The sequence below is a fragment of the Oryzias latipes genome, chromosome 9 (assembly GCF_002234675.1).
Source record: "Oryzias latipes chromosome 9, ASM223467v1".
NCBI classification, from domain to species: Eukaryota; Metazoa; Chordata; class Actinopteri; order Beloniformes; family Adrianichthyidae; genus Oryzias; species Oryzias latipes.
In genome coordinates this window covers 13,014,136-13,030,795 of record NC_019867.2, presented here as the reverse complement: position 1 = coordinate 13,030,795, position 16,660 = coordinate 13,014,136, and the positions used below count along the sequence as shown (strand labels likewise).

General features: G+C 36.9%; 2 protein-coding genes across 2 annotated transcripts in view; one reads left to right on the top strand and one right to left on the bottom strand.

Moving 5' to 3' along the window:
• The window catches only part of LOC101156825 (sodium-dependent serotonin transporter), a 30,928-nt gene that overhangs the window by 12,591 nt on the left and 1,677 nt on the right, over positions 1-16,660 (bottom strand). The window lies entirely within an intron of this gene.
• The window catches only part of sgsm1 (small G protein signaling modulator 1), a 35,695-nt gene continuing 19,668 nt past the window's right edge, over positions 634-16,660 (top strand). Inside the window, exons 1-3 of the mRNA XM_023958470.1 lie at positions 634-727; positions 844-887; positions 8,783-8,858. Coding sequence (XP_023814238.1) covers positions 709-727; positions 844-887; positions 8,783-8,858 — 139 coding nt within the window. The 5' untranslated portion in view covers positions 634-708. The remainder of the gene's footprint in view (positions 728-843; positions 888-8,782; positions 8,859-16,660) is intronic.

Here is a 16,660-nt window from a genome sequence, read left to right as displayed (position 1 = left end):
CCATCATAGTAGTAGGTTTGGGGGTTGTCATCTGGACTTGGTTTTCAAAGTTGGAAGACGTTTCACCTCTTATCCAAAAGGCTTTGTCAATTCCGGATGACAACCCCTAAACCTACTACTATGTTGTAACGAAATCCTACTTTTTCTTCTTTTTTAAAAGTATATTCTTGTTGACATATTGATATTTTAATTTTTGATTTTATTTTATAAAAAAAGGAAAATTTTTGGAGTGTCTGGCAAGTGTGGGAAACCGTAAAAAGGCTTACATTTTGTCCTTCCATGAACTGACCACAAGATGGAACTAAATCGAAATCTTTTTTAAGAAGCAAACCTCAGGTTTTTCACACAAAAGATAAATACTTCACACAATGTGCAGAATTTTACATTAGTTTTATTTGTTAAGCTTTTTAATTTGATTTGACAAATAATTTTAGGCAAATCCAGTTTTTACATTTCTATCTTTTTTTAACCATTTATTTGATGGTAGCTTCTTTAATTGATAAATATATATGTATATGTATATATATTGCAGATTTAAGGACGCCTTTGTGAGTGAGTTTACGATGAGTGGATCAAGCCAATAGCAGCTCTGCTGGTGTGTTTGAGAGGCGTGAGCTCTCCAGAGGTGGAGTCGTGCGCCACGTCTCAGTTTACAGGCAGCACTCTGCGATTGGGAGGGGTGCAGTGCGCAGGCTGGAGACGGGATCCATGGCAACAATCATGGCAGGTGCGAGGGGAAAAAAAGAGATTTGTATCATTACTGTCTGATTTATGTTCTTGAAGAACGGGTTGATTTGATTGGAGAGTAAAAAGGTTTTGTTTGGATGATGTTCTGTGTTTCAGAGGCAGAAACCCGCCAGAAGCTGCTGCGCACCGTCAAGAAGGAGGTGGGTGTATTCAGCTCGTGTCGGAAAAACAAACATATCGGACTAAAGGAGTACTTGGAATAGTTCACAATGAAAATGCATGGATAGTCTGTATTGAAACTGGAGTCTCACTTTTAGAGGTTTACTTTCTTCTTGTGATTGTGACATTTATCCAAGATAGAATAAAGCCACAAATCTATCACAGTTTCTGTAAAAAAAAGAAAAGAAAAAGAACGAATTAGAGAGCCCCACCATTTATGAAAAGCTACTAAAAGTAGTTATTATTTTTTTGTCTAAAATATTTTTTGGTAAATATATACAATATTTTCTCAGTTTAAGCTCTTGCCCTGCAGTTCTGCTGTTCTTCCTGGGGTGGAGAAGCAGCACAAAGGAAGCAGACAGTGTGATAGCCAGTGTTTGCAATCTTCATGGCAAGCTAAAACACTGTGCTCCTGCCAAACAGCTTTGGAACACAATATGTGTGGGCTTGTAATGCCTGTAATGAGTTATATGAAGCTGATTGGAAGCAAGGATGGAAGCGGTCCAGTCGCATCCATCAGCACCAACACAGAGGGCTAAAGCAAAGGTGGACACTAAGGATGAAACAATGATCTGGTCTGCTTGGCATTTAAACACTGATGCTGTTTTTCACTTACAGGCCCTAAACCTTTTAAAATATGATCATAGAAAGCCTTACAACAGGACTCTGGCAAAGAAAAGTACTTTACATCAGTTCAGATAATTGTTGCAAAACCTGATTTAACATAAGCAAATAAAGCAAAAACCAATTATTATTTCAACTATTTAATACATACTTTTTTCTGCTGAATTAGAGTCTCAATCATACCGTCAGAAGCAGGTAAAAGCAACCAAAAATATATACACAAACTAAAAACTCCATGGTTACAAATAATCCAAGTTAGGTTGTTTTTAACCCAGCGAGGCAATAAAAAGAGACCAAGTTTTTTCTCAGTTATTCACCTAAAAAACAATCAGAAAAAGCATAAATTAGTTCAAAATGAATTGACCATAACCCAAAAATTAGCACCGCCCCAAAAGGTAACCCAAAAATGTTTCCCAACTTGAATAACCCAAGAACTCGGATGAAGAAATAACCCAAGTGTTTTAAGAGTGTAATATATCATAATATTACTAAGGAAAAAGTGGTTATCCAACCAATTACTATTGAAATAACTCAAACTGATCAACAGTTTCAAAAGTTTGTAATTCATTGTGTGAAACTTCTGTGATATAATTTGGTTTATTTATAAAGCCCCAACTCACAGTTGAGGTTGTCTCAAGGCAATACACAAAGCAAAGCAAGAAAAACATCAAAACAAGCAAAAGATAAAATTATTCACCGCTGGGTCAGTATCATTACATTGAGGATTCAGGCAGACAAAAATAAACATGAATTAGCAAATTCATGTGCTAAGAAAATATTTTGAGGAAACTGTTTCAAAAGAAATGTGTTATTTACTTTTCGCTAATAGAATAAGGGTCCAAAGGATTTATGTAAAGAAAACAGTGAATAGGAATCACATGTTTTGTAAATCAGGAAAAGTACTGGTTTATCCACTTAAGTAGAAATAAAATCAGCTGCACAATAAAGCTATTCTTTGGTACAACAGTAAACAAACATTTCTTAAGTAAATGCAAGCTAAATAGTTTTGCATTAACACTAAAACCAACTAAGGTTGGTAGGAATCAGCTAGGACTAAACATAGGGAAAAATGTGGATAATTTTAAAAATTATATGAACTGTGACACAAAATATAATTGCTATAAGACCTTCATTTCTATCAGTTTGTTGCTTAATGCAGAAACCTATGAAAACCCCGTTCTTATGAGATGCTGATATTAAGGCATGTGCAAAGCCTTCTGTCTTGATGTTGTGCTAAAACACGTCTGCTTAGGAAGAGGGTCACAGAGGTACAATCACAGAAGGAAATCAGAACTGGAAGTACTGAAGAAAAACCACTTAGGCATGGAGAAAGCATGCAGACTTTACATAGGACGCCCAAGCAAGTGAACCCAGAATCATCATGCCGTGCAAAAACGATGGTATTCACTCCCCTCCACAGCCTGAAAAACACAACACTAAAGGTTTCACCTTGGTGTATAAACCTGCTTGAAACCAAGTTGATTGCTAACTTTGTATATAAGATGTTTATAGTTCAAGTTATCCATTTGATCACAAAATAGTATCTGTAGAAATAATATATAACCTATGACAGATACATGGTGTGTGTTACTGTTCTATTTTTCCACTAGTGACATTTACATGAAGCTTTTGTTTGTTCCTTCGGTTTGTTTAGTCAGTATTTTCTCAAAGAAAACCAACATAATCCAGTCTGTTTGACTATTGTCAACTAAAGTTCAGTTTTGTTTAAGTCTTGAAGGGGAAGATAAACTCACTCTAACTGAACTGATTTTTGTTCATCTAATTTTTCCTGTAAAATGTTTTAACCTTTCTTTAGATAGGTTAAAAAAATCTTTTGCCTATTTTGTTCCTGTTTTTTTATTTGATATTCCCCTCTTAAGATAGATAGACAACTTTATTTATCCATTTGGGAGGTTCCCGCATGGAAATTGACAAGTTACTAGGCACTCATTTTGTTAGAGCAAAAGTTATGTTGTGCTTTGTGTTTCCGTAAAGATAACTACAAGGGCTTTAGTTTAGTTTGTCTTCTTCCTGTTTGCAGTCTTATCTGGTGTTCCATACCTTGGAGAAACATTTTAGTATTTATTCAAAACAAAAAGTTCACATCAGTACTTTGTAATGTAGGTCTTCACCACATTTGCAGTGAGTCTGCTGTTTTGGTCCATTCTTCCATACAGATCTTCTCAAGAGCTGTGATGTTTTGGGCTGTCTCTGGGCAACCCAGATTTTAAATTCCCCCTCCAGATTCTGTATTAGATTGAGGTCCAGCGACTTGCTACACCACTTCAGGACCTTGAAATTCTGTTAAATGTAGCCACTTCGTTGCCCAGGTGATGTTTTTGGGGTCATTGTCCAGCTGGAAGATCCTGCCATGTTTCAATCTCAGTGCCCTCAATGATGAAAGAGGCTTTTTGCCCAGAATCCCACCTCAAGAAAAAAGTCCTCCCCTTGCCCAAAAAGTAGCCCCAAAGCATGATATTTCCACCCTCGTGCTTCACATTGGTGCAGGTCAGCATTGTTTCCCCTTATACCAAAGAGTTCTATCACTGTCTTATCTGATATTTAGTCTCTCGCAGATGAAGTTACAGACCTCTCTCATCTTTTTAAGTGGGACAACTTGAAGAATTGCTGATCGTCAAATACCTTTCTCTCCCAGTGTGTATGGGTCTCACAGAGCTTCCTCAATAATGCGTTATTTACAAATTAAATAAGAAATTATACGTTTTTTCTGCTTGATGTCATTAGCTTAGATAAAAACAGTTAATTTTTACTGTTTGACATTAGTTTATGTGTATTAATGCTCAGGGTTGGCTGCACCATATGGCATCTCCATGATGTGTGTTTACATGCTCTCCCTGTCCAGCTGGTTTTGTGTCATCAGTCTGTTCTCACATACCTAGATGTGGGCCATTAGCCAGAGAGCGGAGCATGTCTCTGACTGTAGAATTACCTTCTGGCACATAATTGGTTTGGATGAGAACACACATTTGCCTCAGCTCTAAAGCAGGAACCTTGCCTCTGTCCTTGTCTGCTCTGATTTTTTGAAAGATCACACCTTCACAAACAAACAAACATGATGATTACTAAAAAAAAAAAAAAAAAAAAAAATATATATATATATATATATATATATATATATATATATATATATATATATATATATATATATATATATATATATTTATATATATATATATTCAAACATTGTAGATTGAATTAGCTCTGAAATATGAAAGTGGAGGCTATATATATATATATATATATATATATTTATTTATGGTTTATATTTTGGCTCTATGTAGTATTTAGGATATTCATTACCAGAATGTAATTTGAAAGAGGAAACTAATTGAAAAACTGATAAACAATTTTAGGAGTTGATTGATGTTTTTTTAGGAGGATTAAGAAAGGTTACATTGCTTTTATGAAGTGTGAATGGCTGACACGTGACATTTATTCGATTACCGTGCTTTATTGAACTGGTCATCGGGCTAATCTTGAGTGTGACAGTCGTGGCGGGAATTGTTTAAGTTGTTTTCCAGTTATGCTAAGAATTAAAGTATAAAACAAAGCTGAGAAAAGTTCTCTATTGTGCTCATGGAAACAAAATTGTAAACATCAATGCAAATTCCATTTTCCTGAAGTAGATTTGATTATGAAATGCTGCTGGAAAGCCCTGAAAGGAGCCTGTGGTGTGATTTATTTTAACACCTACTTCAGGGTTGCTTCAATTCATAATTTTTAATGAATATATTTTCGCCAATATAACAAGTACTTGTTTATTAGGTAAGCATAAGCATAAGCATAAGTAATGGTAATTTTTTTATTGTCTTTTTGCATTGAGTCTATCATGATAAAATGAAAAAAAACAGTGAGGCATAAGTGTTGATTCTCTGGCTTTTTTCTTCTCGACTCGCCTGTCGCACCACCTAATTGGAGTGCTTAATAGATCTTTATCAGTGAATGTGTGTTGCCTTTAAGCGTCAGTGCTTAGTCACAGCAGATTCATCAGGCTTTGCTGCAGTGTTAAAGTATTTTATAAAGACTCCAACATCTGCCACATCCTTTAAATGGTTTCCTCCAAGTTTCTACTTTCAATGGCCACACCTGGACAGATTTCACCTTTGTGGATTATGAAAGCAAACACATTTTATATTTAATATGTCAAACATCCCTGTTTCTTTTTGGACGTCATTAGTTGAGTGCCGTTAGGGAGCTGCAGTCGTTCTTGTTTATTTCAGAAATGAATTAATATCTTCTCTGCATCTCTTTGGTTGAAGCAATTCTCTGTGAGACTTGTGACGTCTCCATAGAAACCTGCCGGGCGCTTCTGTTAAAACACTTCAGCAAATGAATCTCTCAGAGGGTTTTTCTGTAGCCCAGATGAACGAGACGAGGAAACACAAGTGAGCATATCAATCAGCTGTGTGTCAAGTGCACTCAGAAGGAAAACTTCGGAAATTGGTCTCTTGTGTTTTTTAATTTTTGTGTTTTTGAATGGAATATTTTATAAATGCATCTACAGAGACGGGCTGGAGAGTGTCTCGTCAGACTGCAACAGTCTCTGCTGTGTTGGCAGCATGAATCATTTCAGTGGATGCGGAAAGAACATTATTGACTCTGCTGCCCGTATGTCTTTAATGCAGGTGTGGATTTGAGTCAAATAAAAACTTGATTGCAGTTCTAATTTTACTGCTTACTCTTGAACATAAATCAGATCTGCAGCTGATAATATATAACTCCAATAACTCTGCCATTGCAAACCCTTTTTTTGCATGAAAATGTTCCTGTATCCTCTTTGAACATCTCAAAAGGCTCATAAGATTTTCTTTTATAAATATGTTCTAGTCATCATTTTACATAAAGAGTGGTACTACAAGAGCAGTTGTGGCAACAATGAAGAGGCTTTTCCAAAAGTTGATTTTTTAAAATATTTAATGTTTTAGTATCTAAGTAAATGTGACGTTTTCAACTAACATAACTTATTTCAAACCAAAAAAGTTGTCATTTAACCCTTGTGCTATCTTAGATGACCCCCACCCTTACATTGACATGTTCTTCCTACCATGACAAAGGTGGATAAAGGTGGAAAAATTTCATGTAATCCATGGACACCAGTGAAGATCCCAAATCATTGAAGAAAAACTGTCTAGTGGGTCTAGATGACCCCACTCCCAATGGTAAAGTACCTAGGATAGCACAAGGGTTACAGCCTTTATTAGCAGGAAAGGATCAACTTTAGGAATAACAAATAGATGTGGTCTATTCAAACTGCAGACAATAAAAAGAAAACATTTTTACAAATTTACAAATTTACAAAGCAAACATTTACAAAAAAACATTTGGTGGAAAAACTCTCATTGGCGGACACTGTTTAATGCATCTTGGCATCTTTCACACGCTGCTGCTCCTTTTATTTCAGTGCTAAATCTGGACCCTATTAAATAAAAATATGTGTGTCTGTGTTGGAACTTAACATAAATGGATATGCAAGATGCTGTATTCAGATAAAAAATTCCCTTTACAACTCACATTTTTATCTATATTTGTTTTTTATGGAATTTGATGATTAAAAAAAATTAAAGCAAAGAAGAAGAAAATGTGAAGCGGTCAAAGGCCGTTTTTCTGTTTTACATCTACAAAGGACATTAAACTCTTGGTGTCCACATGTGTGGACATCCCATTGTGGGTTATATTAACATCGTGGTTAATTCTCCTTAACTGGGGCCCTGTGATTATTAAATAAAAAAAGGCATAAAGCTCACAGTAAAGAGATTAAGAATGAAAATGTTCGGGTAGAGTTTGAGTTGCTCAAATATCCCAAATATCTCCTAAAATTCTATATGCTGAAAGAAATAATAGAGAAAGTGTAATAATATTTTACCTTGAGAAAGAGAACTAAAGTTGTTTTCGATTGTGCCTCTTGCTTACATTTTTGAACAGAATGGGTTGATCACTCTTTTAAAATCTCTGTATGAGGGTTTTATGAGCCATCTTCACCCCTCTGCTATGTTACCTCACTAGCCATCTCCTGCTCTTGAAGCCAAGCATGGCTCCGAATTGGAGAAAGAAGGGTTTGGTGGGTGTGTAGCTGGCCACAGTTTCCAAATCAATGTTCTTGGTTTATTTTTTTGCTGGATCCTAACAAACCTTTAGGCATTTGTTTATTTTGAAAAATCTAAAGCTGTGACTAATATGTTCAAAATGAAAACTGATTTTGACAGAACAGAACCCTAAAGATATAATATATTTCAAAGGTAATTGTTGGAGAATTGTTAAGGAGACTCTTCAAAAGAATCCAGGGTCAAACAGCATAAAGAGGTTCCAACACTTGTTGCATTGCAATTAGGTTGTGAAGAAAAAAACACCTAAAGTAAAGCAGAGGGAACCTCAACCCTTTGTAAATAAATGCATATGTATGAGGAAATGTATTTGTCTCTGTCATTCAGCATTAGTTGTCTGTTTGAAAATGTAATTATGGCTCCAGCATTCAGGATAAACTCTAACGGCATATTGATTAAGTGCCTAATTCTTAGAGATACTGGTGGGATATTATATTTAATAAGGAAAATTGTAGAAGTTAATTTTTTTTGCCATTTTGCATTGCATTTGCTTCCTATTTTATTTTGAAAGTGTAGTTTTCGTCTGTATTTTGGCCATTTTTGCTTGCTGTTCTTGTTTTGCATAGAGTTTACATACAGTAGAGTTTTAAATTATAAGTGCATAACTCCTAATGAGTTTGTTTTTAATAAGGATAAGTTTCAGGTAGGTAGTAAGGTATTGAGTTGTGGTTCACGGTGGATTATCAGAATTGCATTGTGGTCAGCTGGCATGTTGTCATAGAGATGAATAAACCAATACGTTCTGTGCATTGAAATGATGAACTTGGCAGTGCAACGTTGTTATTATGGCTGGACTCATTTCAGCAGGAAATTACAGCTATCTGTACGGCTGTTTCCGGAGGCTAATGTTCCCCATGCATAGTTGTGGCAAATGCATGGGGGGGGGGGGGGTCTCCACAGTCACCAGACAGCTTCATTTTGCAGTCAGCTTCTCTGTTGGACTTGTTGAAAAATAATTGCAGCTACATTAGATAAAAAATGGGAGTAGTCTTATTTTTTTCAATAACAGCAGGTTTGTGAATTCAACTTAATACCTATCCTTTCAGCCAATTGAGCTCCTCAGAAACCATTTGTGGTTATTGTTGGAGACTAATGAATTAGTCATTCAGCTCATGCTGTATCTTTGACAGGTTAAGCAAATTATGGAAGAAGCCGTCACCAGGAAATTTGTTCATGAAGACAGCAGCCATATTGTGTCGTTTTGTGGTGAGTTTCCAAAAATCTGTTTTTAATTTTTCTCTTCTTTGACATGATGAAAAAACATGTACAATTTCAACGAAATGAAAAATGTTTTAAAATCTTTTCATCTTAATCCAAAACTATACGAATATGATCGGAAAGATGTTCAATTCTTCTGTTTTCAAAACACTTAGATCTTCTCTTCCTAGCCATTTTTGACATTTTTGGATAGAGGGATGTTGCAACAAACCAAAGCTTCGTCATGTTTCTTAAATTATTAAAAACCAATTTAATAAGATCTGTTTTATTATCCTGTTATTACTTGCTGCCAAAGATAAAAATGCTTTTCTCTTCAGCAATTCCCTTCAGCCAGGAAGCACCACAGCCAGTGACCATGTTATTTGATTCATTGATTTGATTTGATTTATTGATTTCAAGCATTTAAAACAATAGTTGAATACTGCAATAAAAAAAACAAAAAACAAAACACAGAGATATCAAACGCAATTCATATATCAATTAATACGCTTATTAGAAAATAAAGAAAATTAACAAAAATCTTAGAAAATGATGCCATCTTCTTTACAAGAATAGAATACATACCACGCATATAAACACACATATACGTTAAATATATTTTGAAAGGTATCATGTCAGAATTATCCAATGAAACAAAACAGTTGCTTGTAAGTGTTTGGGTGCTACTATACCAGCAAGAGGGTTATAGTAGTGATTTGGTTCACATGAAGAGAGAGTGGGATAGTGGTTATTTCATGAGCAAACAGTAACATCGAAACATCCAGCATCCGCAAGGAGATTGAAGAGATGCTGAACAAATATTGTAGCTAGAGAGAGCAAGGGTGACAGGTCAGTGGGGAGATATCCTCAGGCCCTAGTAACAAGCCCAAGCAGGCTTAACACGAGAGCAGCTGACCTCAGATTGAAGATGACAACAAACATGGGCACCAGCAACCCCTGTAGCCAACTACCTATAAGTGGTTACAAAGAGAAAGAAGATGATCAGAACTGAGAGGATTGTTGCACCTAACGGCAACACAGCAGATGTTGAAGGCATGGAACCATCAAAAGGCCAGAAGGAAGGTACCCACACAATTTTCTAGAGAAGTCCATTGAATGCAAAGAACAGTTCTGCTGGCCATCACATGCCCCACTGAGATACCAAGGAGGAGATAGAGGCCACTGGCATCAAGAGAAGGATGCTCCTTACAATCCAAATCCCTGAGAACACAAGTGAAAGGCAGGAGGATGAGGACTAAGCTTTAATCCAAGATAAAACAACAAAAATCCAGAAAAAGGGGTCCAAATGATGACAAACATGCTCAATATCTACCCAGATCATCTTATTTAGAGCCAACTAACTCATTTGTTAATACATAAAAATTATTAAAAGTTGAAGACCTGGTTGATCTCAAAATAATTTATTTCCTCTGGTTTGTCTGAAGATTCATAACCCCTGTTGTTAAAGTAAAACATGTCCAACACAAGAGGCCTTCAGCTCTAATCGGTTTGCTCAGCTGTTGGACAGGACAAGTTAAAAAAAAAAGTTAATTGAAAAGAAACAATCTGATCAGAACCGGATTACAAAAACTATGCAAAAATATGAAATTAATTAACTCAGTAGGGGTGGGATTATATAAACTCACTTTTTCCCACTCCTTTTCAAGCATAAATCAAGCTCTACTTGACTTTAGTTAATGATCACTATATTTAATTAAGAAAGTGACTTAAGTGTGTCGTTTTTTTTCTCTGCATTTTTTCATTTCTGTAATGAGTTTGATAAATCTATGTGAGTTTCTTTTAATGTATTGACTACAATTCATGCTTGAAATAAAGTTTAATCAAATCTCATCATAAAATCAGCGCTATATAAGTATACGCCATTTACCATTTAAAACAAAAGAAAACCAGCTACAACGCCTTTCTTTAATTCAAGTCTTTTTGACACCGATAGAAAGGAATCCATTAAAAGAGCTGCTGTCATGAAAGTACTTTGCAAACATGTGCATGAGACACAACAGAGAAAATGTGCACAAAAGTGTAAAGACTGTTGGTCGATCTGCTATGTTTGCTGTGAAAATGCAATTGCACAATAACACAGACTTGGTGTGACAATGGCAGTAACAGGAGTGAGAAAAACAAACCCTTACAGAGATTATGCCATAATAAAAGTCAAGGTTTAACACAGCACACATACAAACACGTTATGACACATGGCATAAAAAAGGCGTGTTTTATGTTAAGTACACGGTCAGGTTTGTGTGCTTTTGGGGTGTTACATGAAAACCCACAATGACCTGTTTACATTACAAAGTGAGGCAAGAATTCACTACCAGAGCTTTATCCAGCTAAGCCCACATGTAATTTCACAGGTTTTCAGCTTCTAAAAAAAAAATCCAACATTTTTTTCAAGATGTGACATGCTTTCTTTTTCTGTTACAAATGTTTGATGTGTGGTTTGATACACACACTTCCTCTGCTCCTTGGAGTGGATGAAGGCATCAAGAGAACCCTCCCATGGTCTGGTTTTCTGCCTTCTTCCTTTTCTGCTTGACTTCTCCTGTGATCTTTTTGAGGCTCTTGCTCTGAACCCTTTTAGTTGTGGAGAGGAGAATGAGTGGAGGAAGTGAAGGAGCTTAGTTTGCTCACTAGAAAAACCATTAGTCTTTTCCACAAGCTGTCTCAGATGAGCCAGAGTGAGATGTGGGCACAGCTAGAGAAATGTGTCACATTTCCTCTGTTGACTTAGTTAAGAAAAAGGAACAGACAATGAAAACAGTTGGTATTACAATTAAATCTGTATTTTATTAATTTGTCAAGTCCTTTTTTATTTAATAAGTTACTTATTTGTCATGAGCTTTTGTGTATTTCTTTTGCATGTAAGCAGATATATGGTGAGCAGCTTTAAAGTTCCACTCCGTTCATCTTTTGATTTACGTTGATCTTTTAATCTAAAAGCGTTCTGAGTGGTCTTTTAATCATGATTATGTCGTTTTTAGCCAAAATTTGTAAACAAAAATTAAAAGGTTTCTATAGAGCGGCAGGAGTTCATCAAAAACTCACTACTGAATTATAGGTGGGACCTTTGGTGCGAAGTAAGCCTTCCTCCATTTCTCATCATCCATCTGTTTACACTCTCTCCCGCTATCTTACAGCCCCCTCATCACCCCAACCTACTATTACTGAGTGCAGGAAAAATGGTGAGCTACATTGGTGCTATTCAGCTGGACAGTTTTGAGCCAGATTCCAGCTCAGGGAAACAAAGATGAATCTAGTCGTCTACAAGTAGACACATCAGAATGGACTGGAGCAAGGAGCTTGTCTTTCTGTCCAACTACGTTTTTGTATCTGCTCCTGATTTACAATGATTTGAATAAGAAAATACTAAGAAATACAATTTTAAGATTAATTTTCCATCAACAGAAAAATGCCACAAGAGCATGTTAAAAAAAGAAAAAAACACAACTTTCATCAAAGTGCTGGTTATCCACTGTGAAAATGCAGCCTCACCCCCTACATCACAGCAGTCCTAAATATCAGGACTTGTTTCCATCCTCTCCTTGAATAATGATGGAGGAAGCAGCATTGAAATCGTGTACTGCCTGGAATATTTAACCATTGGTTCACCTTACTGAAAGCTGATTACAGCTTTAGCAGAGATGTGTGATGATCCCCTCTTAAGCTGAAACTTTGTTTAATAATCATCTGTTAGCATGGCAGAAATGCAGGACCTTTGACTCACTTCACTGTAATTAGCCATGATTTGAGGAGTAATGTGTGTTAGAAATCATGCATTTGTCAGTCCTCTAGATGAGGTTCTGGTCATCCTGGGGCCTCACACGGTTCTCAATTGCCACAAAGACGGGCTGTTCAGGAACAGTCTACTGATTGGGCTGTTTAAGAAAACTAAGTTTATTTATGCAAGCAATGTAAAAAAAAACAATGCCTTGCTGATTTCTTTGTTTTTGTGGGACCACTAGGACTGTTCTGTAAATCAGGCAATCAAAGCAAGTTTAAAAATAACATTTCATTTGCGGTTTGTGACTTTCAGTCTTTTTCACTTATTTCCAGTTTGAGAGCATTTAGGAAAAGATGGTGGGGGGGTGAGAACCACGTTCCGAGACCTTTAAATGTGGCACTTTGTTCTGACATTTCCCCCCATACTTTAGTATTAATGTAAGACAGGGAGTACAAAAAATATGTCCGCAAGGTCAAACTAAAGTAATGGTCAGGGTAACGATGATTGTATAATTAGGCTAGGAAAAATATACTACATCAAGGTAAAATAAAAAAAGAGTTTCGTTTGTTGGAAAAAAGAGAGATCTTGATGACTTGCCACTGCGCCTCGCTTTGCTCATCTCTCCCAGAGCTCCTTTGCTCTATCAACATGGTTGCCATGGCAACTTCATCCTTCCCTCTGACCCCATGTGAACAGAGCCACAGGATTAGTTCTGACAGAGAATTCAAATGTCAACACAACTCGAGGTACTGCCACGTAGGCCTGAAAAGGAAACAGGATGTCTCATCTTTACCATTTTCAATTAAAGCCTTTTAGAGTGATATCGACAAGTGTGTCCAGGATATGCAAAGGATTACAAAGAAGAGCTTGATTAAAGATGGAACATGTCTTTATTGTGGAGAACAAATGATCCATGAGAACAGAACAAATGGCTCCTTATCCTAAAGACCTTATTATCAAAAAGTTTCAAAACAACTGCAGAATAAGGATCAAAATTGAAAAAGTAACATCTAAACTGCAAAGCTAAGGACACATCAGACAAGGATGCGCTAAACGCACATTCTTAAACATGGTGGTCCATGGTGTTCAAAGTGGACATCAAGGGAGGGGATTCTTCTTTTTCTTTTTCTACTGTTTACTACAGCATGTTCGCCACTAGTTGGAAGAGGCTTGGTGTGAAATGTTGAAGCAGTGCAAATCTCACTAATTTTGCTCAGGCTTTTTCTTTCACAGCTCTATTCCAATATATGAAAGACTTGGTGTTATATAATTCCAGACAGGCACAAATCGCAAATTATTAATGTCTCATCCATGATCCCATTTCAAGCGTTTGGCACTTCCATGAAATTAAAAGGGACGCCATCTACACGTCACTAACAAATCTGACTGCCTGACTGGTGTGAATTCTGTACATAGAGCCTGACAAGGGTTGTAAAAACTTGTATGGAGTTTTAAACGTGGAAGCTCAAAATGCACATTTAAATAAATCAAATCAAATCAAATCAAACTTTATTTATAAAATAGCGCTTCTCATGCACTTTGTGCAGCTCGAAGCGCTTTAACACTAAAAACAGTAAACACACAACATTACAATAAAAACCCCAACCCACCCTTCACCCTTCCCACTCCCCTCCATTAAACCACATGACCCATGGCTCCCACGTACAATGAAATATGACTATGTAACTGTAAAAGAATAAATAAATAAATAAATAAATAAATAAATAAATAAATAAATAAACAAACAAACAAACAAACAAGTATGGCTTGGCTCTGCTGTGAGGAAACAGTATCTGGGAATCCTTTCATACCAGGAGCCAGCCTGGCCACCGGAACATCGCCACAGTGCCCACCCAGACCGGGACAACACCGGGGTCCCCCTCACAGCCAAAAGCTGTAAAATTAGACCCCAGCCGCCCCAGCAAGGGCAACAACTGCAGCAACAACCGCTGACCAAACCGGCATCCCTGGAGGAAAAGACCCCCTCAAGAAACACAGGGGCTAAAATCATAAGATGCTAAAATTAAAAACATAAAATTGAAAATAAGATGCGTAAAATTAAAATAAATACATAAAATAGCCTATACTAAAACTAATAGAATAAATTAGCAGTTAAAATCAACTAAAAGCTAAATTAAAAAGGTGGGTCTTGAGCCTCTTCTTAAAAACCTCTACAGTCTCTGCGGCCCTGAGGCTCTCCGGAAGGCCGTTCCACAGGCGAGGACCATAATGGCAGAACGAAGCCTCACCATAAGTTTTGGTCCTCACCTTGGGAACAACTAAGAGGCCAGCACCGGAGGACCTCAGGGTCCGCGAGGGCTCATATTTTAAAAGAATATCATTTAAATAAGAAGGCCCAAGACCATAAAAACATTTATAAACCATTAAAAGAATCTTAAAATCAATCCTGAAACGCACAGGGAGCCAATGCAGCGATTTTAAAACCGGTGTAATGTGTTCTCGCCCTCTGGTTCTCGTCAGAACTCGTGCCGCTGAGTTCTGTAGAAGTTGTAAGTTTGAAAGAGACTTTTTGGGTAAACCAGAGAGCAGGGCATTACAATAATCTAAACGACTGAAAATAAAAGCATGCATTAGTACCTCTGTGCTGGCAAGAGAGAGGAACGGGCGGACTCTGGCAATGTTTTTGAGATGATAAAATCCTGTCTTAACGACATTTTTAATGTGTGGGATAAAATTTAGCTCAGAGTCAAAAAGTACGCCCAGGTTTCTCACACATTGAGAAGGTTTAAAATTATGAAGATGTGGTAAAATCATCTCTCTCTTGTCTTCAGAACCGATGATTAAAACTTCAGTTTTGTCCTGGTTGAGCTGTAAGAAATTTTCTGCCATCCACAACTTTATATCTAAATTGCAGTTTAAAAGAGTGTTGACAGGTTCAAGGTCATCAGGAGACACGGCGATGTAAAGCTGTGTATCATCAGCATAGCTGTGAAAGTCAACGCCGTGTCTCCTGATGACCTCCCCAAGAGGCAACATATACAAATTAAAAAGTATTGGCCCTAAAATCGACCCTTGGGGAACCCCACAACTTATTTTGTGGATTCTTGAAGAGCACGTATCCATACTTACATAAAAGTGTCGATCTGTCAGGTAAGAGTAAAACCACTTAAGAACATTTCCAGAGAGGCCCACCAGACTCCTAAGTCTGTCTAATAAAATCTGGTGATCTACTGTATCAAAAGCGGCACTAAGATCCAGCAGCACCAGAACAGAAAGTTTCTGTGAGTCGTAGTTTAATCTTAGATCATTAACGATCTTTAAAAGAGCAGTCTCTGTGCTGTGGCTTTTCCTAAAACCAGACTGATATTTTTCTAAAATTTTTTGGGCATTTAAAAACTCATGCAGTTGAGTAGCGACACTTTTTTCTATTATTTTACTTAAAAATGGTAAGTTGGATACGGGTCTATAGTTATCCAGATTTTTTGGATCTAATTGACTCTTCTTCAGAAGGGGCCTCACCACCGCCATCTTACAGGCAGAGGGGAAGACCCCCGTCTGAAGAGAGCAGTTTACTATATTTAAAAGCTCTGACTCAAAGAATCCATAAAATGTTTTAAAAAGTGAAGTGGGAATGGGATCTAAAAGGCAGGTTGTAGTGTTTACTTGGGATACAACTCGACCAAGCATCTCTGCATCAACCAGGACAAAACTCCCCAGTGTTTCTTCTGGTAAAAACAATGCTGGTGGTCTGTTAAGATCCGTGTACTGCATAGATGACATGTTTGATCTTATAGCATTGATTTTACCCATGAAGTGGTCTGCAAAGTCCTCACATGCAGCATTAGATGATGGCATGGAGGACTTGTTGAAGTCTTTGTTTATTAAAATATCAATTGTTTTAAAAAGAAATTTGGGGTTGTTTTTATTTTCTGAAATGATTTTTGAAAAATAGGAGGTTCTGGCCCGTTTGACTGAGTTATTGTAGATTTTGAGTTGTTCTTTAAAAATGTCTTTATGAATGATTAAATTTGTCTTCCGGTATTTCCTCTCTGCTCTCCTGCAGTTCTGCTTCAGACCCTTAATGTCGTCAGTCTTCCATGGCATTTTAGGA